This window comes from Sminthopsis crassicaudata, chromosome 1 (assembly GCF_048593235.1).
Source record: "Sminthopsis crassicaudata isolate SCR6 chromosome 1, ASM4859323v1, whole genome shotgun sequence".
Lineage (NCBI taxonomy): Eukaryota > Metazoa > Chordata > Mammalia > Dasyuromorphia > Dasyuridae > Sminthopsis > Sminthopsis crassicaudata.
This window is the reverse complement of record NC_133617.1, coordinates 108,021,724-108,044,179: the sequence shown is the minus strand read 5'-3', so window position 1 is coordinate 108,044,179 and position 22,456 is coordinate 108,021,724. Positions and strand designations below refer to the sequence as shown.

The 22,456-nt window shown below is 37.2% G+C and overlaps 1 protein-coding gene across 1 annotated transcript in view; it reads right to left on the bottom strand.

Annotated features, from left to right (window-relative positions):
- Positions 1-400: 400 nt before the first annotated feature.
- Positions 401-22,456, bottom strand: part of WASHC5 (WASH complex subunit 5) — a 68,830-nt gene continuing 46,774 nt past the window's right edge. Inside the window, exons 21-29 of the mRNA XM_074265766.1 lie at positions 17,715-17,877; positions 16,635-16,737; positions 16,467-16,546; positions 14,099-14,202; positions 12,756-12,885; positions 11,870-11,966; positions 7,655-7,808; positions 1,991-2,078; positions 401-808 (exon numbers count right to left, since the gene is read on the bottom strand). Of these exons, the coding sequence (XP_074121867.1) occupies positions 752-808; positions 1,991-2,078; positions 7,655-7,808; positions 11,870-11,966; positions 12,756-12,885; positions 14,099-14,202; positions 16,467-16,546; positions 16,635-16,737; positions 17,715-17,877 (976 nt within the window). The 3' untranslated portion in view covers positions 401-751. The remainder of the gene's footprint in view (positions 809-1,990; positions 2,079-7,654; positions 7,809-11,869; positions 11,967-12,755; positions 12,886-14,098; positions 14,203-16,466; positions 16,547-16,634; positions 16,738-17,714; positions 17,878-22,456) is intronic.

The window sequence follows — 22,456 nt, the reverse complement described above, 5'->3', positions numbered from 1 at the left end:
AGGGTTGGAGAAGAAAAAAATATTCTTTGTATACTGGCTATTACTACTATTATGTAAGTACATGGATAGTGCTGGACCTGGAGTTAAGGAGTCCAAATCTAGTCTTAAACCATTACTTGCTATGTAATCTCAAGCACCTCTGTCTTCCTCAGTTTCCCCATTTACAAACTGAGGATAATACCATCTCCCAGGATTGTGAGGATAAAATAATATTTATAAAACACTCACTTTGGAAACCTTAAAGTGCTTTATCAACTTTAGAAAGACTCTAAGATGCAAAAATGCAGGGTGAAATAGTGTCACATGATTCACAAACCATTTAAAAGTCATCATTTTCTTAGTCACAAAAGGATTTATATGGCAATAAATTACTTTAAGTCATTTAAAAACACAACTAGTATTTTTGGTACATGTGTTGTTTATTGAAATAGAAAAGTCAAGGTTGCACAAATAGCTCTTTAGAACATAAAACTAAATGTTTTTGTCCATAGCAATTAATTATATTCAGCATTTAGCAGTACAAAAGTGTTCTGCATTTACATGATATAAATTGCATATAATATCATGATTAAACAATGGTAATGACAATAATTAATGTTGTGAGATCCATCTTGTTCAGCCTGCTGTGTTTCCCACACAGTGAAGAAAAAAAAATTACAGATATGTGATTTGTTGAATTTTGCTTCTAATACTCCAAATTCAATGATGGTGAGATACTTAAAAGGACATTCCTTTTGTTATTTTAAAAAAGTCACATGACTGTTCTGAACTCATCGAAAATGAAATTAGGCACGTGTGCTTCAGCAACCTAAAACCCAGAAAACAGAATTAAAAGCATTTATTATGTAAGTAAACTCAGAGCAAATACAAAGTAGTCTATAGATAAGATCCTATGATATTTTCCCTGTTTTTAAGGGATATTCAAGGTAAAGAAATCATGCTTCTCATTAGAATATAATAAACACAGCAGAGGAAAATTTTTGTAAAGAGAGTTGGAGGTCCCGTCACTGTTTGCCTACTGATGGTCTATCTAACACTGAGGGCTCCTGGCCCCACTTCTGGTTTCATCACTGGAGCTTCACTGCTCTGAATCATAGAGATTTAGGTAAATCTAATAAGAGAATTCAAGTACCCTGAGATGTTAACCTTTTGCCAGTTAAGATCTTGGGGAATATTTCAACATTAGTAGGGATAAGTGACAGCAGGTCTGAGGGCAGGAGACACGAGGGCAGGTCTGGGACAAAAGAAGGTCAAGTGCTGACAAGACTTAACAAGTTTGCTGAGGGCAGGCCCTCCTTGAGGAAGGAATCTTGTGTCTGCCATAAATGAAAAGCAGACTGATATTTTCTGGAAAGAACAGTCAATTACTGTAGCTTTAATCTTGGCATAAAGGTACACAGGTTTTCCAAACATTTCATACCATTTCCAAACAGTCATAAGTACTCATAGCCATAGACCAATGTTTACTTACACACACACATACACACACCCTTACCCTCACTCACTCACTCTCACATCCACACACACACACACACACACACACACACACACACACACACACACACACACTCTCATACACACTCACACACACATACACTCATGCATACACTCTCACACTCACACTTTATACAGGAAGAAAGCTTTAGGACTTTTCATTTCTATCTGAGGACTTTTGTCCTGGATCTCTGCACAATTAGGGGAACTCTAGTTGAGAGAAGGGAAGACAGGATAGCGATGGAACTGCATGGCTCCCTTGTCTGGCAATAGCCTCTGCATGGAGGAGGCAGGGGTAGCTAGAAGATGGGGCTCTACTGTAATGGCGAAGGGTAAGTGGCTCCTTAGTATTGAGCAGTTCTCCCCCTGCATGGACGGCTGGCATCCTCTCCCCTCTGTGATTCTCCAAATAAGCACATTCCACTAGCACCCCGAGCCCTGCTTGCTGTCTCCGTGCCACCCAGCCCATCTCAGGTTATTGCTCCCATTCCCTTACCCTCCTCGGTAGCTTTGTGTAGCGAACATAGTCCTCCAGAAACAGAAGGGCACCCACTACATCAGCAGGCATTTCTGGAATCTTCTGGCTGTGACAGAGAGATTAGTCAGGAGTTTAATAAATGGCATTCTGAAATATTAGTGAGCAACTGGAAGAAGATATTTTCTTATCATACATCAGATTTTAAAATGAATTAATCCATTGCTATTGTTACCTGTTGATTTTTCTTATGAGGTCACTCTGATGGCAGAGTGGACCCAAGAGAACTAGATTTGGAGCCATCATCTGGGTTCACATATGACCTCATACACTTACTAGCTGTGTGACCCTGGGCAAGTTGATTAACTCTTTATTCTCAGTTGCCTCATCTGTGAAACGAAGGGAATTAGAGTCAGTGGTTTCTATAATCCAGCTTCAAATCTATATTGTGGAGTTCTTTTTCAGTCATATCTCTTTGTAACTCCATTTGGAACTTTGTTGGCAAAAATACAGGGAAGTTTGCTGTTTCCTTCTCCTGCTGTTTTTGCAGATGAGGTACTGAGGCTAAATGGGGTAAGTAACTTGCTCAGGGTCACACGGCTACTCAAGTGTCTGAGGCCAGATTTGACCTCTAGAAGGTGAATCTTCTGACTCCAGGCCTGGCACTCTGGGTGCTCTGGTGCCATCTTGTGGCCCAACATTTATGACTGAATGTTAAGGAGCTCCCTCTCAAGCTCCCCTCCGATGCCTTAGGGTGGGCACCATGGGCAGCGGCGGGAAGTCTGTGGCAGAAAGGCTTTGAGATTGGGCCTGATGAGAAACCTTATTCTTTGTCTGAGGATCACCTTAGCTCATCATCAGAGGGCCCATGGTATCAAGCTACAGAAAAACTCTCACATGCTGACTAAGTGACAAAGGGAAGGCCATCTGTGTCCTCACATTAGACTTTCGAAATGTTCAAGAATTACTCATCTCTGTCCTCTCTGCTGAACAGATGACCTGCCATGCTTTGAGCAACTCAAACTTACCCCATGTTCCTCATCCCCAGGGCCTGTATCTCTAGTTGTGTCCCTGACTTCTCACTCTCCCAGCTATCTTTGTTCCTCCAAAGCCCTTTAAAATCTTGTCCCTTCTGCCCTTTGGGGCTTCTTTCTTCACTTCATACTCTGTGAATCTCCTAGCCTTATCTTCTCACTCTGGGCAAATTCACCAGCTATTTCTCATGCATAGAATGTGATTCCTTTTTCATCTCGGCCTTCTTGTTTCCTTCAAGGCCCAACTAAAATCCTGTCTTCTAAAGGAAGCCATTTAAAATTCCAGTCTTCCCTTGTAGGTTATTTACTCTTTATCTTGTACACAGCTTGTTTGTACAAAGTTGTTTACATGCTGTCCCCCCCATTAGATTACAAGCTCCTTGAGGGCAGGGTGGGAAGATGGGGAGAGGACTTTTGCCTTTCTTTATATTCCTAGTACTTAGCACAGTGTTTGGCAAACAGTAGGCACTTAATATTTTTTGGACATTCTTCACAACACTCACAACAATATTTGGTTTGGGTCCTTATCACCTTTTGCTTGGATTATCACAGGAGCTTCCTATTTGGTCTTCCTGGCTTAGGATTCTCCCCACTGCTATCCATCTCTCACAGACACCAATGTGATTCTGCAGCAGCATAGGTCTGAACATGTAACTTTCCTGCTCTGTAACCTCTAAAGACTTCCTATTTTGTCAAGGTTTAAATTTGAATTTGGTCTGGCTTGTAAAGTTCTTCACACCTGAACCCTTCCTGGCTTTGGTTTCCTTACCATCTCAAATCTTATGGTCAAGAAACTATTCTAATTGTCCTTCACACATGAGGTTCAGGCTTCTGTCTCTGTCTTTGAATTGGCCACTGCCAGGACAGAGAAGGTCTCTCACTTCATTTTCACCTCTTAAAAAGTTCCCAGTTCCTTTAGGATGTTCTCTTCTAAAGGAGGTCTTTCTTGGACTGTCACCTGTTGGTGCCTTCTCCCTTCAGGTTATCTTCCAGCTACTTTGAGGCTTGTATGGACTTTTTTATGTACTTGTCTCCTTTAGTAGTCCCCTCTCTCATTGAGAGAGGGAACCATTTTTGCTTTTTCTTTTTTGTCTTCAGACCTTAGTATAGGACCTGGAACATAGCAAGCCTAAATAAGTGCTTGATTGATTGGCTAATGAAAGCTTATGGCTATATTAATAGACATAGTTCATCCAAAATAAGGAAGATATAGCCTCACTGTACTCTGCCCCGGTCAGAGCATATACCTAGAGTGTTGTATTTAGCATTATCTATTGAAAATATATTTGTAATATTCTCTCTAAAATAATGATCTCTGTAGGGGTTTTCTTGGGGTCTCTGGAGCAGCCTTCGTTTCAGTTCAGTAATCACCATGACAGTAGCCAGGGGTTAAAGCCCAAATCCTTTATCATCTCCTTCAAAGTCTTGTCTCCTTCACTTGGGGCTCAGCTAGTTTTTCTGGAGGCTTCTCTCTCTCCTTGGTTCCGAGAGCTTGAGCTCCTGCCTGCCTTCTCTGGCTTCTGATTCTCTCGGACTCCAAAGGTTTGTGCTTCAGCCGCCAGTCACAACAAATGTGGAAGATGGAATGAATCTGTCTCAGCCTCCAAGAGCTTCTAATGCATTTGTCTCTTTTGGCCCTGAGCGCTTCTCCATTATATGCTCCACAATGAGTACAAACCAATCAAATATCACTAGGAAACCATTATTTGTTGTAGGATTAAATCAGTGCTAATCTAGATTTAACCATTGTCTCCTCAATTCCACTTAGTACCTTGTTTCAAGTTCTGGCCCATAACAAATCCTTGTAGGATTAAATCAATCATACTGAATCATGCTAAATTAGATAACTATTGTCTCTATTAATTCCACCAACTTAATACTTTATAAGAATCCTTTGTTTCAAGTTCAGATATTCCCAATCTGCAAATATGGCATAAAGTAAGTAGTCAAGAAACTCAATATTTTACCTAGTTAAATGATTAGTCTCAAGAGGGCCACAACTGGTGGTGTCAAATACTTTAAGGACTGCCATATGGAAGATTCTATTTGGCTCCAGAGGGAAGAATCAAGAATAGTGATATCTTTCTATGTCTATATCTATATCCATCTATCTACCTAGCTATTTACGTATCTATCTATTTCGGTTATAAGAAGGCAGATTCCAGCTCAAGGTAGAGTTTCCCTAATTACCAGAAGTGTTCTCAACAAGTCTAGCTAACCACATGTCAGGCATGATGAAGAGATTCAGCATGAGGCTGGAGAAGAGGCCATTGAGGTGGCTTTTCTAACTCTTAAGATTTGACAGCATTTACACCTATTGCCATTAGGCTTTACTTCTGTATTGGTGGTAAAGAGAAATGGAGATTTTATAATTAAGAATAATTTTTCCCAGCAGAGAAACTACATAGATAGGCAGCATCCCCAAGACCCCAAAACCCAAGAGAAACAGAGATGCCCCAATGGGTGGCCTCAGGGTGCATGCTGGGATGTTGTACATTTCTTTCTGTCTCAATCCTACTGGGACACCCTTCTTCACCCTTCTGTCACTGCTGATCATCCTCTTCGACTTGACCATCTCTTTTCTGTGATTCTCTATATCTGAGCGTTCTTTCTCAGTCTCCTTTGCTGGATCTTCATCAAGGTCACAGGCACTAACTGTGAGCATCCCTCAGCGCTTTCCTCTGGGCTTTCTTCTTTCCTTCTATATAATTTCACTTGATCTCAGTAGCTCCAATGGGTTCAATTATCATCTTTATGCTGATGACTCTCAAATACACTTATCTTGCCCTAACCTCCCAGCTGACCTTAGTTGTACTTTTTCCCAGTCAACCTAGGCTTGTAACCCATTTGCCATCTCTGATCCCTCTCCCTTCTATCTTGTCTGTTAAGCCCTGTGGATTTAACCTTTGTAACGCCCATTAAGGCCACCTCCTCTCAGGTGCTGCCTTCTGTAGGCCTCATCACCTCATGTGCAGACTTCTGCACTAGTCACCAGTGCATCTGCTCCTCAGTTCTCTCTCCACTCTAATTCTCTAATTCATGCTGCATTTAGCCACCAAAGTGATTTTCCTAATAGCCAGTCTGATCACGCCACCACTTTACTTAGCAGAGTGTTTCCCTACCAACTCCAGGATCCAGAAGAAAGTCCTCTGAGTAAAGCTGTTCAGAACCTGCTTGCCCCCCCCAACCCCAGGCTTCTCACATCTACTCCTCCATATGCATTCTCTGATGCAGTGACATAGACCTCTTGGTTATTATGCGAAAAACTGCATTTCTTGCTGAGAATATTTTCTTGGCCTTATCATCTTGCTTCTTTCAAGTCCTAGTTGAAATCCCATCTGCTACAGGAAAAATCTCCCAATCTTTCTTAATTCTAGCATATCCTCTCTTTTTATTTCCTAATTTTCCTGTGTACAGCTTGTTTGTTGTCTCCTTGTTAGACTGTGAGCTTCTTAAGGGTAGGGAATGCTTTCTGATTTTCTTTATATCCCTGATCAACATAGGGTAGGTATTTAATAAGTGCTTCGTAACTGACTGGAAAGGGGGAAAAAAACCCAATTGAATCAGAAAAAATTAAATTTTTTGCTCTTAGAGGATAGTACAGATGAGAAGTTCTGTTTTATTAAATCAAGAAGCAATTTCTATATCACTTCTCATGCCTTATATTACCAGGAGTTCAAATTCTTCCAGGGCTTGACATCCTAATTTTTCTAACCCTCTGGGAACAGCTCAGATCGAGTGCACTGAATGTTTAATGATCTGGAATCCAATTTATATCTAGAAAACAATGCTATTCTCACCCTTAATGGTTACCAAAGTACATTTGGCCAGGCTTATTTCAAGAGAGGTTAATTTTGTGTCCTCTCTGCTAGGACCTGGCTCTAGCCCTTTCTGTCAGAGTGCCTAAGAAAGGTTCCATCTTCATTTGCCTGAAGCAAAGGACTTTTTACAGAAGGCTTTAGAGACCTGGGTGACCAGCAATTTCTTGTTTATGGTCAATAATTGTCCTTAATAAAGAGGAATAGACTCAAGTTGAAAGAAAAAGGATTCAAGAAATACAAAAGAAGAAATATACTCCCCCAAGAATGGTCAGGGTTGAAGTTTGAAGATCAGGACTATGGTTGTGGAATACTCTTCTTTGGTTTGACAAATGGAATGGCCATCTTTTTGGCCCTTCTTCCATCTGTTTGGACTGATGCCATTTTAGTGTCAGGCAATGGTGCCTAAAGGTAAAGCCCCTCAGATTTTCTTCCAGAGAGCTCTATGCAAGCATCTGGGGACTCAGTGGATAGAGAACACTGGACCTGAAGGCAGGAAGATGTGAATTCAAATCCAACCTCAGATACTTACTAGCGAGGTGATACTAGCAAAGTCACTTAAATTCTGTCTGCTTCAGTTTCCTTGTTTGTTAAATGGGGATAACATTTTACCTACTTTACAGGGATGTTGTAAGAATAAAATAATCTAACACTGTAGAGTATTTAGTATAGGGCCTGCAATACAGTAAGTGGCCTATGAATGCTTATTCTTTTCCCCTATGGTAGGAAATTTTAAGAGCTTTTTACTTGGGATATTTCTAGAACTGATCCCCTTTCCCTCCATCAGTACTCTATAAAACTAAGGCTAGCTTCATAAAAAGCTCCTTTCTTACCTTGTACATTGCTCCATTGTGGAGCGGATAAACTGGCCAATCAAAGCCAGAAATTGTTCGGTATAACGAGAATGAAACTGCTTCAGCAGAGTAAGCAGTCCTAGGACCAAGGGAGGCCAGTCAACTGGGTCAGTGGGTTTTCGGCAGACCATTCCTGAAGACAAAATAGAACACTAAGTAAAGCGCTTCCCCTGGGAATATCAAAATCTTCAAAAAAAAATCTCAATCATTTATGAAATGATATTGTTAGCTTGTATGGGCAAGTCATTTCTCTTTGTGAGTGCTGAACTATGAAGAGATGAGGTTCAACTAAATGAGTTTGAGGGTCTTTTCCAATTCAAAGTCTGTGATGTTTTGTGAGGGAATGTGCCAACTTTAATAAATTTCTTTCTTTTTTTAAGAGGCCATGATTTTACTTTATTTTTTGATACTTTTTGTTTTGATGCAATTATCACTTTCCAATACTCCCAAGGACCTTTCTATAAAAAAGTTATACATAGCCATTATATACCAACTGTAACTTTCCATTTTATAGTTTATCATTTTTTGACAGAAAAATGAAATGCATTTAAACCTCAATAATCTGAAATTATCTACATTTGAAATGAATTTTACTGTCATTTAGAGTGATCTTAATTTTTATTATTGTGTGGACGTGGTATATTGCGCTTTTGGTTTTTTCTTTTTTCCTCCAATTATTTCAATTCTATATTTCTAAAGAGACACAGTTATATTGAGACTCTCTCCAGGCCCTTTGACACATAATATGAGGAAAGGCAACAAAGTATAACAGGAGAAAGCTTTGAGAACTCTTCCCCAAATTTCAAAGCAGCATGTAAGTAAGGTTAAGTAACAAAGCCTCTGGGATACCTGGCTTACACTCCCATGTTTTAGTGATCTATGTCATAAAAGGATCAATTGAAGAGATAGGGGATGTTTATACTGAAGAGGGGAAGAGGGCCATGACAAACTGTTTTCATATACTGGAATAATGTCATGTGAAAGATAGCTTAGCCCATTCCTACTTCGCCCCAGAGGGCTTAACTAAGAGCAATAAAGAGAGATGCTGCACAGGCACAATTCCATTTAGCTATGGAAACATTTCACAAATCAGCATTGTTTGAAAGTTGATAATACATGTAAGGTGCTTTGCAAACCTTAAGGAGCTCTACAAATGTTAGCTCTTGCTACTACTCCTGCAGGGCTCTTCAAAAAGAGATCCCTTGTCACAGGGGCTTGGTAAAATTCAGGTTGAACTAGATATTTGCAGCCCCATGAAATTACAGATTTTGTGCTTCTTTGGTGTAGGCCAAATTTAAGGCTGATGTGAAATGGAATCACACAAGTTTTCTCGTTGTGACATTTAGGCGAAGCTATTCAATGGAATAGTCGCTTTTCATCATAATACAACTCACATTCATATAATATTTTAAGGTTTGCAAAGTACTTTCTTAAGAATACTCCTGTTAGGAAACCATTTGGAATGAGCAAGAGCTATCAAAGGGATAATTAGGAAAATGGTGTGAAGTCCAGGAAAGAATGACTAACATTGTGAATATAATTCATGAAAAGATTAAGAAATTTAAGTAATTAGTAGCTGCACTAAGAGAATTCTGCAGCCAATACTAATGGCAATGTGAAGGGAATATTAATGAATGAATCCAGAGATCATCTCCCAAATGGACCTTGACCAACAGAATAAAAACTAACAAAGCATGTATTCAAGACATTTTTTTGAGGGGAGCTCATGTGGCTAAATGCTTTGGATCATAGAAAATCTGGATAATACACAATCCAGATTATAACACAGGTGGTTATTAGTAGGGGGGAAAAGACATGTATACCAATAACTATAAGACAGTCCTGTATTTATACCATATATACCATCTTTTTATTATAAGAATGGTATAAAAAAAAATGTAACCCAGCTTTCCCCCCCCCCATTAATCTACTCTGTTTGTCTTTAAACTCTCTTCTAATCTTTTTTTTTTTACCCACTGCCTTTTAAAAAGGCCCATTCCACCTTTGAATTGCTTTAATTTTTAGAAGTCTTTCCTTATATCAAGTCTATATTTGCTACCCTACAACTTCAACGCATGGCTCCAACTTCTGAATTCTGGGGCTAAAGAGAATAAATCTAATTCCTCTTTTCATAGGACACCTTCAATACTTCAAGACAAGTGTTTTTTCCCCCAATGTGAATATTCTTATTTTCACCTAATCCTCTGGGGGCATGACTTCATAATCCTTCATCATCCTAAGTTGTCCATTAAAATCTTACTTATCTTTCAAAGTCCCATTAATATGCTATTCATCAAGTCTTCCTTGTGGTCATTCCAGTCAGAATTAAGTAGAAATCATCACTCTCACCACCCTATGAAATTCTACCACATAACCAAATGTGATATTTTTTCAAATAATGATTTTCAGGTTATAAAATTGGAAAAATTTGACCCAGTAATAATACTACTAAATCTGTATCCCAAAGATATCAAAGAAAAAGGAAAAGTAGTCACAGGTACAAAAAATTATCTCTAGTTGCCTTTTTCTGGTAACAAAGAATTAGAGATCAAGAGAATACTCACATCAATTGGGGAATGGCTGAACAAGTTGTGGTATGTGATTATGATGGAATACTATCGTGATATATATATATATATATAAGAAATGGTGAATAAATAGGATGATTTCAGAAACACGAGGAAAGACATATGAACTAAGACAAAATGAACAGAACTAGGAGATCATTGTATATAATAACAGCAATATTGTAATAATGAACAACTGTGAAGGATTTAGTTACTCTGATCAATATAGTGATCCAAGATAATTCCAAAGGACTCATAATGAAAAATGCTATCTGCTTCAGAGAGAGAACTGATGAAACTTTGAATACAAACTAAAGTCTTAACTTTTTCATTTTGTTTCCATTTTTCTTACCTTTTTTTGGGGTGGGGAAGCAACAAGGCTAACATGGAAATAAGTTTTACATGATATCTATCACCTGTATAATTGCTTATTTGCCTTCTCAATGGGTAAGGAGAGAAGTCAGAGGAAAGGAGAGAATTTGGAACTCAAAATTGAAAAAAAAAAAAGCTAATAAATAATAACAACAAAAAAAGAGTGCCTTTCATGGTTATTTAGATATTTAATGTGTACTTGTCTTATCTCCCTAATGAGATTATATGGTCTTTATTGATAGGAATCTTACCTTGTCAGTCTCATATCTACTTCTTGATCCCCTACAGAAGATTTCTATGATGTTCAATAAATATTTATTGAAAAATGATTTTGATATAAAATAAAGTTTATTTCTATATCACAATCCTGCATTTAAAATTGAGGATCATCCAAGGGTAATACAGATCTGAATGCTGGAATTACTCAAAGAAAAGAAGAGAAGTAAATGCTAAATATGAAATTTTGAAGTTAACACAGAGTAAAAAGGATGTCTTTGAAGAGTTGTTTGATTGAAAAATAGGAGTTGCTTAAATGGCAAGAATGAGGGATAACCAAAGGACAGACTGTTTACTCTACTGGCATCTTTTTGGAGCCAAGAGAGAGGGCAAAGTCTGAAATATGTTAGGTGTATCCTCTATGCTGAGCTTAGAGGATGGGGATGAGCTATAAAGGATGTGCAGTCATGGATGAGTTGCAATCTTCATCACTTGAGGGAATTTCAATAACACTGAGATCTTAGATTCACCTGGGTATCTGAGTCATTTGCAGCCATGTGCTTTAATGTTTCTTCAATTTTCTTAATGGTTGAAATCATTCATTCATTCATGATAAATTCAAAATCAAGTGCAATTATGTGGCTATAATCACTCATCTTTTATAGCTCAATATAACTTGTCTTACCCTTCTCATGTCTTTCTTCTCACTATAAGCCCAATTATTTGACTTGAGTTTCATGACCTTCTACTTGTCTAGCCCACCTTGAAATATAGGTTCTAAAACAGTAAAATGGCCAAAAGGGGAGAAGATGAAGAAGCAAATTGATTTCTGGGTCCTTGCTAATTATCTGATTTATATTTAATCCTCAGTTCAGATTCAGAAGGGAAATCACATTTCAGAGGAACAAAGGCATTTACCTTATTAAAAACATATTTAGGTCTCACACATACAACAGTCATGATTCTCTCTATAATTTTTTTTAGTTAACTGATGTGATTACTAGCATTAACAACTTTGAAGAATGAAAGGATACGATACCCAAGTTTTTATTGTACTGAAGTTTTGGCAGCTGAGCAATCAAGAACAGGAAGTTAACCACAGGAAAATAAGGTAGACGCTTTGTTGTTATATATATCTAAGGACAGAAAGGAAAGAAAAAAAGTCAAATTTTCTTAGCACCCTATTTTTACTTTTCTTTTTACAAGTTATACTCCCAATAGAATACAAACATCTGAAAGTAGGGTTTGTTGAATTTTTGTCTTATTATACACCTTGTGCCTTACACAGGACTTGAAACACACCAGATACTTCATCAGTGCTCTCAAGTGTCAAGCTGTCACCTTATTTGTGATTGCTCTTCAGAAAGAATGGTTCAAAAAATTTGTAATTTTCAATGGACAGATTGGCTTATTTTTGACCAGAACATTTTCATTCCTCCCCCAATTCAAACCAGAAATATAACTCTTTTTCCCACTGAATATGAATCCTATTAATGCCCTGGCAGTCTTAAGATATGCTATGTGTGCTGAAGAGGGGTGAAGGATAAATGAGAGTGAGAAGAGAGCAAGAGCAGAGAAGATGTGGGAGGGAGAGGGAACAGGATCAGAAGTGAAAAAATGATAAAAGTACAAGATATGCATGGTGGAAAGCAGAAAGAGTTCAAATAATATTTCAAGTGCCAAAGAATGCTTTTCCCCTGCCAAAGGGAATGGCAGGGATCCCAATTACAGAGCTAGTCAAATATACATATATGAAAGGGTCTTTATTTTGAATATCAAGTTGCAGAAGAAAACTAGAGATGAGTTGGCTAAGTATGGATCTCACCAAGGATGCTCTTGGTGCATGAAAGGTCCTGACAATTTAACTTTGCCAAACACCATGTGCTGGGTGAGTATATTAGCTGATAAAAACAGAGGAATCTGACCTTATTCAGTGGATTGTGAATTCCTGCTGCTTCCAGATAAGCTGTGATTTCATATAACAGTGTGTTGTCTTCTTTAGGGTAAGGAAGTGAAGGGTCTTGATAATGAGCTTCAATATCAGCTAAGATAGCCCTAAGTGAACATAAAACAACTATAAAAAACAGGAATCCAAAAGTTATCATACAATAGCTTTAAGTTGTATAAGTGAGTGCAAAAGGGGGGATTAGACCAGAGGTGGGGTCTTTAGCTTTTTTTTTTTTTTTTTAAACATCACAGATTGTTTTGGCAGTCTAGTGAAACCCAGGGATACCTTCTGAGAATGATGTCTTTAAATGAATGAAATACACAGGATTACAGGGAAAACAGTTATATTGAAAGTTATCAAACTATAATATCTCTCCCCAGTTTATGTACTCTTCCTCTCAGAAATGTTCTACAGACCCCTTGTGGGGGGGTGAGGGGGGTGGGTTTCTATGAAACCCAGGCCTCTTACATAAGAGTCCTTCCAGTACTCTATTTCTATAACTTCTTCTCAAGACTACCCATCATCTTTTTTTTTTTTTTTTTTTTTTTTTTTTTTTATCTTTAAAGCAACTGGGTTTAAATGATTTGCTCACAGTCACACAATTATTAAGTGTTATAGGATTGGAACTCAGGTTCTTCTTGACTCCAATGCCAGTGTTCTATCTACTGTGTCACCTAGCTGTGCTTACCCATAATCTTAAGAGGATAATTCCACAAAGCTATTTTATCAAATTCAGTCAAAAAGATCCAAAACTATCTGAGGAAGTACTGAAATTTTCAAATTTTTAACTAACTATATTTCATTACTACTTGCTCTAAACTGATTTAGAGACCAAACACAGATTTGAAATCTATTAATAGTCATTAAAACATGAGAAATCAATTACAATAGTGAGGAAAAGAAAGGCTTCAGTCTAATAACAATAGTGATGATAATAGTTAATAATAGTACCGACTGTGTTCTGGGTGCTTTTACAATTATCACTTCATTTGATACTTACAACAATCCTGGGAAATAAGTGCTATTATTACTCCCAATTTATAAAGGAGGAAATTGGGGCATACAAGGGTTAAATAACTTGCCCAAGACCACACAGTTAAAAAATGTCTAAGGCTGGGTCAGGTTTTCCTGATTCTAGGCCTAGTAACCACTGTACCATCTGGCTGCCTAGGTAACAGATGTAATTATTCTATGAAAATATGATCATCAATTTTTGAGAACTTACACTTGGGCTTAGTTAAGAAAAAAAAACCAAACGTGTGATTTTAAAACAAGAACATCTTCAGGGGACAAACTATTGTTTTTAAAACTAGTTCTTACTTGTTGAGATTTTCCAAAGCTGCTGCTAGGTGTTTGGAGTCAAACCTGCATGAGTAATTTAGCTCATTGGCAATTTGTTGCCTCAAAATCTGCATCTGTCCAACCTATAAATAAAGCAAGAAAGACACAGTCCAGATAAAGACAGGACAAAACTCAAAGGTAGATATTAAGCAACCCATTGAGTCATAAAGTGCAGCAGGGTGAGAAGAGCACTGGCCCACTGTCTTGGAGAAGGAATATACTTGGAAGACATGTTCGTGTCATTTCCGAGGTCATGTAATTGATATTTTTGATCCAGGAGTTTTTTTCCTCATGCAATCCAAGTGCTCAGTCCCATAAAAATCAGATTGTACTTTATATTTACTTGGTTTTTCCTTTCTTGGAAAAACTTGGTCTATTTTATTACCTAAAGACGAGGACATATTAATTCCCATTCTGGAACAGTTTTAAAGAATTTCTAAAGAACAAAACACTCCCACCAAATCACCTTTGTACCTTTTAAAATATATGTACATAAGGAAAAAAAAAAAGAATTTTATATGAAACTCCAATGAGATGATGTCGGGATAGATCATAACATTTCTAAAAAGAAGCAACTTTATTTGAATGTCAAGAACAAAATGTACTTATAAGACAGACTCACACAAAACAAGAGACTAGAATACAGAAGAAAGTATCTAGCTCAGAAAGGGGGCATAGAGAGTACCTAACCCAATGCCTTATTTTAAAGATGAGAAAGCTGAGGCCCAGAGAGATGACATGACTTTGCCTAAGATCACACAAGAAATAAATTGGCTTAACTAGAGTTTGAGCCATGGTGTTCTCTCTCCAAATCCCGGGTTCTTTCCATCTCATCATGTTGTTCTCCTTAGAAGAATGATGGGTCCTTGAACTAACTATACTCTGATTGTCAGAGTTCTAAAGTAAGGAGGTCATTAATAATGTTCAAAAACAAGCCAGATTCAGAAATGCCAAATAATCCTCTTCACTTTTATTTTTCTTAGTCTATATTCAACATAGTGTATTGTATTAACAGAAGACGACTCATGTTTGAAATAGCTTAGATTCCTAATGTCTACATACACAATGGGCTATATATTTCATTCCAATATACAAATGTTTGGTTCTATAACTCAGCAGACTGATTTAACATACATCTTTATTAGATGAACTTTACCTCATTATAAAGAGAGGGGAAGGTAAGCAAATGACTATCATTTCTGCCATCACAGTTGCAAAAGTACATTCTTTAAAATAAAACAAAAGTATTCTTATATCCAAAAGGCTATCAAATTGTGCATAAACTTTGATGCAGCAATGTTTCTACTGGGCCTGTATCCCAAAAAGATCATAAAAAAGGGAAAAAGAGACACATGTGCACAATTTTGTGGCAGCCCTTTTTGTAGTGGCAAGGAACTGGAAACTGAGTGGATGTCCATCAGTTGGGGAATGTCTGAATAAGTTATGGTATATGAATGTTATGGAAAATTATTGTTCTATAAGAAACGATCAGCAGGATGATTTCAGAGAGGCTTGGAGAGACTTACATGAACTGATGCTAAGTGAAGTGAGCAGAACCAAGAGAACACTGTACTCAGCAGCAACAAGATTTTTTTTTTTTTTTTTGGCTGAGGCAAATGGGGTTAAGTGACTTGCACAGCTAGGTAGTGTTAAGTGTCTGAGGCCAGATTCTAACTCAGGTCCTCTTGATTTCAGGGCTGGTACTCTATCCACTGCTCCATCTAGCTGCCCCAGACGTAGTTCTTTTCAAAAATGAAATGATTCAGGCCAATTCCAATAGACTTGTGATAGAGAGAGCTATCTGCATCCAGAGAGAGGCCTATAGGGACTATAGCCGATCACAGCAGTATTTTCACCTTTATTTTTTGTTTGCTTTTTTTTTCTCATTTTTTTTCCTTTTTTGATCTAATTTTTCTTGTGCAGCATGATAAATATGGAAATATTTTTAGAAGAATAACACATGTTTACCCTATTTTGGATTACTTGCTATTTAGGGGAGGAGAGTAGGGAGAAGGGAAGGAGAAAAATTTGGAATAAAAGGGTTTGCAAGGATGAATGTTGAAAATTATCTTTACATGTATTTTGAAAAATAAAAAGCTATTAAATTTAATAAATTTTAAAAAAGAAAAAAAAAAAGAATAAGTGTTCTGAAATTAAGAATGGCTCCAGAGACAGGAGTGAAAGAAGCAAAGTAATATAGAAAGGACGGTGACTTTGAGTTACTTTAAATAATAGGAAAGTGAAGTATTTGTGAGAATATAGAATCCTCAAATATAGAATAAACTATCATATATGTTAAAGGGGGAAAAAAAAGGCCATCTGATGCTTAATTTGTAAACATGCTTACCTTCATAATAGCCTCAAGATATGGTGTCCAAATTTTCTGAGTTTTGGCAATGGCAGAAAAATAAGTTTTATTTGCATTTGCTGGAAAGTTAAGACACAATCAGCTAGTTAGAAAATCAGAAAGATGAGGATATTAGGCTTGCTGGCAAATCAGATGAAAGGCTCTTACCTACAATGCCTTTTAGGGGACTGATTGCATTCATGAGGGCTTTTAAGGTATCTTGAACAGCTTTATCTCTGAGGACAATTTTCTGAAACATACTGAGGAAATTCTACAGAAAGCAAATTAAAACAGAAAAAAGAAAATGACAAAAACCCTGAACACTATAGAAATTACAAAAATAAAACTATATATTCTAATTTTGAAATGCATTCTTAAGGTATATAAGAAACTTAAAAAACTTGTAGCTATGACTGAGCAATCATTGGACTTCATCTGGTATAACTCTTTTCTTCCTTCGTTCCTTCTCCCCCCCTTTTTTCTTTCTTTGCTCTCTCTCTTTTCTTTAAACAGTTGAGAGAAGTAAAGCCCAAAGAGAGGAAATAACTTGCTGAAAGTCACACACAAAGTTGGAAGCAGAGCCACGGTTTCAGCCAAGTTTGCTTTCTATTATACCACACTGCTTTTCTTTTCTTTTTCTTTTTCTTTTTGCTAGGATTAAGTGACTTGCCTAGGATCATACAGCTAGGAAGTGTTAAGTGTCTGAGGTCACATTTGAACTCAGGTCCTCCTGTCTTTAGGACTGGTACTCTATCCACTATTCCCCCTAGCTGCCCCATACCACACTGCTTTTCATTTACAGTTTGGAACACAGAAGACAGTAGGCAGTTAACAGCTTTTATTAGGAAGATCCCTAAAAGGGAGGTCTCACAAAATAAAATCTTTTGTTTATAAGAAACTACATGTAATTAAATAGATTATGGGAATATCCATTTGCTCTCATGGATAATTTTATGAAATAGGATATAGAAATTAAAAAAAAAAAAAAAAGAAGAAAAAATAATTCTAGTCATTCATTCAGCACCACAGACTTTTACTTCCTTTTTATTTTTCTTTTTTTCTGAAGCTGGGTTAAGTGACTTGCCCAGGGTCACACAGCTAGGAAGTATTAAGTGTCTGAGACCAGATTTGAACTCGGGTCCTCCTGAATTCAAGGCTTGTGCTCTATCCACTGCGCCACCTAGCTGTCCCCAGCACCACAGACTTTTACATGGAAGGAGGACAAGTGGGATCTCAAGTCAGTCTCACCTGCAATTCTTTGACAATCATAAAACACAATAGCCTGTCCAACCCATTTAGCCCAAAGGTGCCTAAAGTGGTTTGGATTTCTGAGAAAAGATGGCTGCTGGTCACTTCCTGGTGAGTCTTCAAGTCATACCAAGTGTTTAGTTGATCAATATAACAAGTTGTTCTAGAAAACAAAACAAAACAAAACAAAATCAAAACCAAAAATGGACACAAGCATTTTAAGACTAATTGAATTCCATAGAGGTTTTATAAACTAGTACATAGTCATAAACCTTGACTTATCGTATTTATATCAGTCCAAATCAAATACAACTACTTGAAAGCAGGAAAAAAAAAAATCAGTCATAATGATTTGAACTCAGCTTATTCTTAGGAATTGTTAAAATGAAAATCATAATCATGTCATTTTTCCCAGACTGTCCTGTTCTTATAGGCCTCTATTGCCTCAATGATGTGAGGTGAAAGTCTTAAATCAGCCCATCAATTTTGTTTTCCAACCTCTGAGACTGTCCAGTTATCATCTTTAGAAGACAATCTCTGAGATCTTGATTAGCATATCTTTAGACGATTCTGGGACCTGCTTAGTCTGATGGATTCCACAAATTCTGTCCTGCCTCCCACTCTCCTGAGATTTTAAAATTTGTGTTCACTGAAATGAATTTTGCTCATTAAGTGTGACTGTCTTCTGTGTTGTACCTGCTTGAGCCCATGAAGCTACTTACTTTAAAAAAATAACAAACCTTTGTAATCTATGTTGGATGGCTTGTCATGGTTGCTCCATGTTATGACCTAAATCTCTATCATACTATTTTTATATGTTATTCTTTTATAATCTGTTACTCTCATACTTCTTCTGTTGACTATTTTACCACAACACAATTCTTTATTCATTTGACTTACATCATATTGCTGATGTGATCAATAGAGTGAACTGACTTGGTACTTGGAATCATGTCAGCAGAATCTTTTACAACAGAGAGGTTTGTGGCCTAGAAAACCTCCCCACGGCCCCATATATAAATATAAAAAGGCTGGTGAAAAAGTAGAGCCTTGTTGTACTCAGGCCCTTTAATTCTAAAACTGATACTTCTATTGCACTATGAGGGATCTCTTTTGGATCTTGATTCTATCTTCCAATGCATTAACTATTTATTCTTCTACTCTAAATTTTAGAGCAAATGAAAAGGTAATGTGTGTCAACTATTTCTTCAACAGCACAGGGTCAAGTCCAAGATCGTTTGATTACCCTGCTAACAACTACCCTTTAATTCAGATTATTCAACCATATCTGAATAGGTCAAACTTTATTATTGTCTTGTCCACATTTCTTCATCTCCTTTACAAATGTATAAAAAAAATTTATGTCAAACATTTGCTCAAGTCTAGACAAATTATATTTTTATCACTCCCTGATCTACCAATATAGAAACACTATCAAAAGAGGAAGTCAGGGTAGTCTGTGACCTGCTCTTACATCTTTCTGGGATGAATCATCACTTCCTTTTTAAGATGTTCACTGACCATAGGATAACTTATGTAAGGCACTTTGCCAACATTAAAGCACTCCAGGAAAATATCAGCTATGAATAAAGAGATATGTCACCTCTAGGGATAGAAAGGCCCAGTAGGGATGCTAGGACTCTATCTTGAGCCAGGGTTCTGAGATTAGGAAAATTTAGTAAAGAATTCAAGGCAAAAGAGCCCTGGGGTTGAAGGTCTCAGTTATGAGAAGGGACAGCTGACTGAGCATCAGTGAGGCCTAAAGCCTGAAGTCAGATTTTTGCATTCCACAGGACGATTTTAAATTTATTTTGCTAAATTTCAACTTGTTCCCTTTGGTCCTCCATTTTAGATTTAAGAGTTTTTTTCAGATCCAGATCCTGGCATCCAATATATTAGTTATTTGTGCTAAGTTCACCATTATTGTCATTAGATCAATTCATAAGAAAAATTCTGAAAGGGTCAAGGACTAAGCTTGAGGGCACTTCACTAGAAGTGTACTCTTTAAAGTAGATCAATTTATGTATCAACACACTTTGGGTTTAGGCAACCACTATGGTATTTTATTAAAACCACAATGCCTTAAGCACTCAAGATAATGTTGTACATTCATGAAACTGCCTAATCTTATGATTGTTCAATCAATTGTTCTCTATCTTGACCAAATGAAGATTCTGGGAGTGGTGCTTGTACTAAGAGCCAATGTGTTATGGTAAAAAGACAATAGGCCACAAACTAGGAGACCTGTGTTCAAATGTTCCTGAGGACAAGCCTCACTGTCTCATGAACTTCCCTTTTTATGTCACCTCTAGTCTTCCAGAACTCTGAGTTACCAATCTTGGCAATGTCCTTGATTCTTTAATTCTCCTTTCTCTGGCATATCCAATCACCAGGTACCTTCTACAGAAGGCCTTTCCTGATCTCTGTCCCTTTCCTTGCCTCTACCTACTAGTATCCTTCCCTTATAAATGTCTTTTGTATTTATTTTGTATGAACTTTGTATTTAAAGGAGCAAGTGACATAGAAGAGAGAAAGCTGGCTTCCAAGCCAGAAAGAACTGGGTTTAAATCTCCTTGAAAAGAGCTCCACACAGTGAAAAGCAAGCACATGGTAGGAATTTAATAAATGCTTGTTCCCTTCCCCCATTCCACCTGTGACTTCAGACAAGTCACTTAATCTCTCAACATTCTAGGCCATTTTCTAATATTAAAATTAGCAGATGCAGGTGCCAATCTACATAGGCTGCACTTCATCTGGACAAATCATGGATCCAGTCCCTGTATTCCGTTTTGTCCTCACCATTGTATCCCCAGTGCCTGTATAATGCCTGGTATGTATTAGGCCTCTAAAGAATGCCTGTTAATGAAATGCAACTAAGTGAGAGGGCCAAATCATTTCACCTTTCTGAGCCTCAGTTTCTCCATCTGTACAATAAAGATAATAGTTGTACTCTATCTCTGGGACTATCAAGAGGAATATGTTTTTTACAAACCACAAATCTTTATAGAAAACATTAATATTTCAATAAATCTACAAACCCACAAGACATGATTATTTCTTCCAAGGGCATAGATCACACAATCTCATTTTGCATAATTTCTGTACGTGTTCTCTCATAAATCACTGGGATTCATAAGGTTTTCTGCAAGTCTTTTAACATAAAGGGGTAGAAGGGCAACATTCAGTCATCTATCTATTATCCTTCACTCTTGTGACATGACTAGTCTATTGACTTTTCCAATTGTGTGCTTTCCTGATAATTTCCATGCTGATAGCTTGTCAATAATTCGATTCAGTGAACATTTATTAATCATCTGCTTGCATGTACAAAGTACTCTACTAGGAGACTGGGACATAAAAAGAATGCTGCAGCCTATTTATGTTCATCTTTGCCCTTTAGGTAATGCACATTCTGATTTTTTGGAGTTGATGACTTTCAATGATTTACAATCATAGAGCTTCCCTGGGAGAATACTGGAATTAAAAAGATGGGTATTTATAATGTCTGGGCTAGCTCTCTGTAGAGCCTCAGGATCAATCAAAGTCCTTGGTCTTTAAGAAGAGAAGTGAGGAAGGCAGGCAAGCTGCCACACGGCTTGTCAAAGATGGATCCTGGACTGGAGTCTGGAGCCTGAAATTTTCCCTGCTAAGTGTGCTGTGGCAGAGAGACTCTCTCTCTCTCTCTCTCTCTCTCTTCCTCATCCCTCCAATCCTTCTTTATGATTATCTCATAATACCACATTCAGTAGAACCATCACATCACCATATCATCTAAGTTTATATTTATAGAACTATTATATAACATTGAGTAGGTACTTAGCTTAAGTACTCTGCTATTCTGGATTCAAGTACAACTTTTTAGAGTTCCAACCCTCTACAGGCATTTTTACTCTAAACTTAGCAAACTGTCAATGAGGACAAAAGATGGGAATAATCAATTGTTGGAGGGATTGTGAAAAGCATTGTTGGTACAGTTGTGATGCTATTGTGGAAAAAACATTTGGAATTACACTAAGAAAACTATTAAAAGATTCATAATTTTTAACCCAGATATCCTTAGGCACAGGATTAAAGGAGGTTTAAAGACTGTTGTCCATGTACAACAAAATGGTTTTAGTAGGACTTTTTGTAGCAAAAAACTAGAAACAAACTAGATGCCTATCATTTGGGGAATGAAACAAAGCCAGGTACATTAATATAATGAAATATTATTGTGCCTTAGAAGAAAATTATGTCAATGAAGAATATAGAAAGGCATACTTATATGAGGTCTTGTCACTAAGGCAAATAGATTAAGTGACTTTCCCAGAGTCATCACAAAACTATTAAGTCTCTGAGGATGAATTTGAACTCAGGTCTTCCTGACTCTAGATCTAAGGCTCCATCTACTGTATCACCTAGAGCAGCCTGAGATTGCTCAAAGCCTTGTCTGACTTTCCAAATAAAATCTAGTTGAACTCTCTTACCCCTACTCAATCCTGAGCCCAGTTGATTGTTCAATTAGTATCCATCCATGGACCAAATTACAATCTCTATATAAATGCCAGTTGTTATGTTATTCCAGAGATTTATAAAAATGAGGATTATTAGTAAGAATAGACTGGCTAAAAAAATTCTTAACTTTTTTTCAATTACAATTTTACCTTCTGGAAAAGTGAAGGGATTAAAGAAAAGGTCTTACTATTTTGTATTAAAAACTAACAAATTAACTAGTTGACAAAAGAGAAAAGTTAGGGACCTTC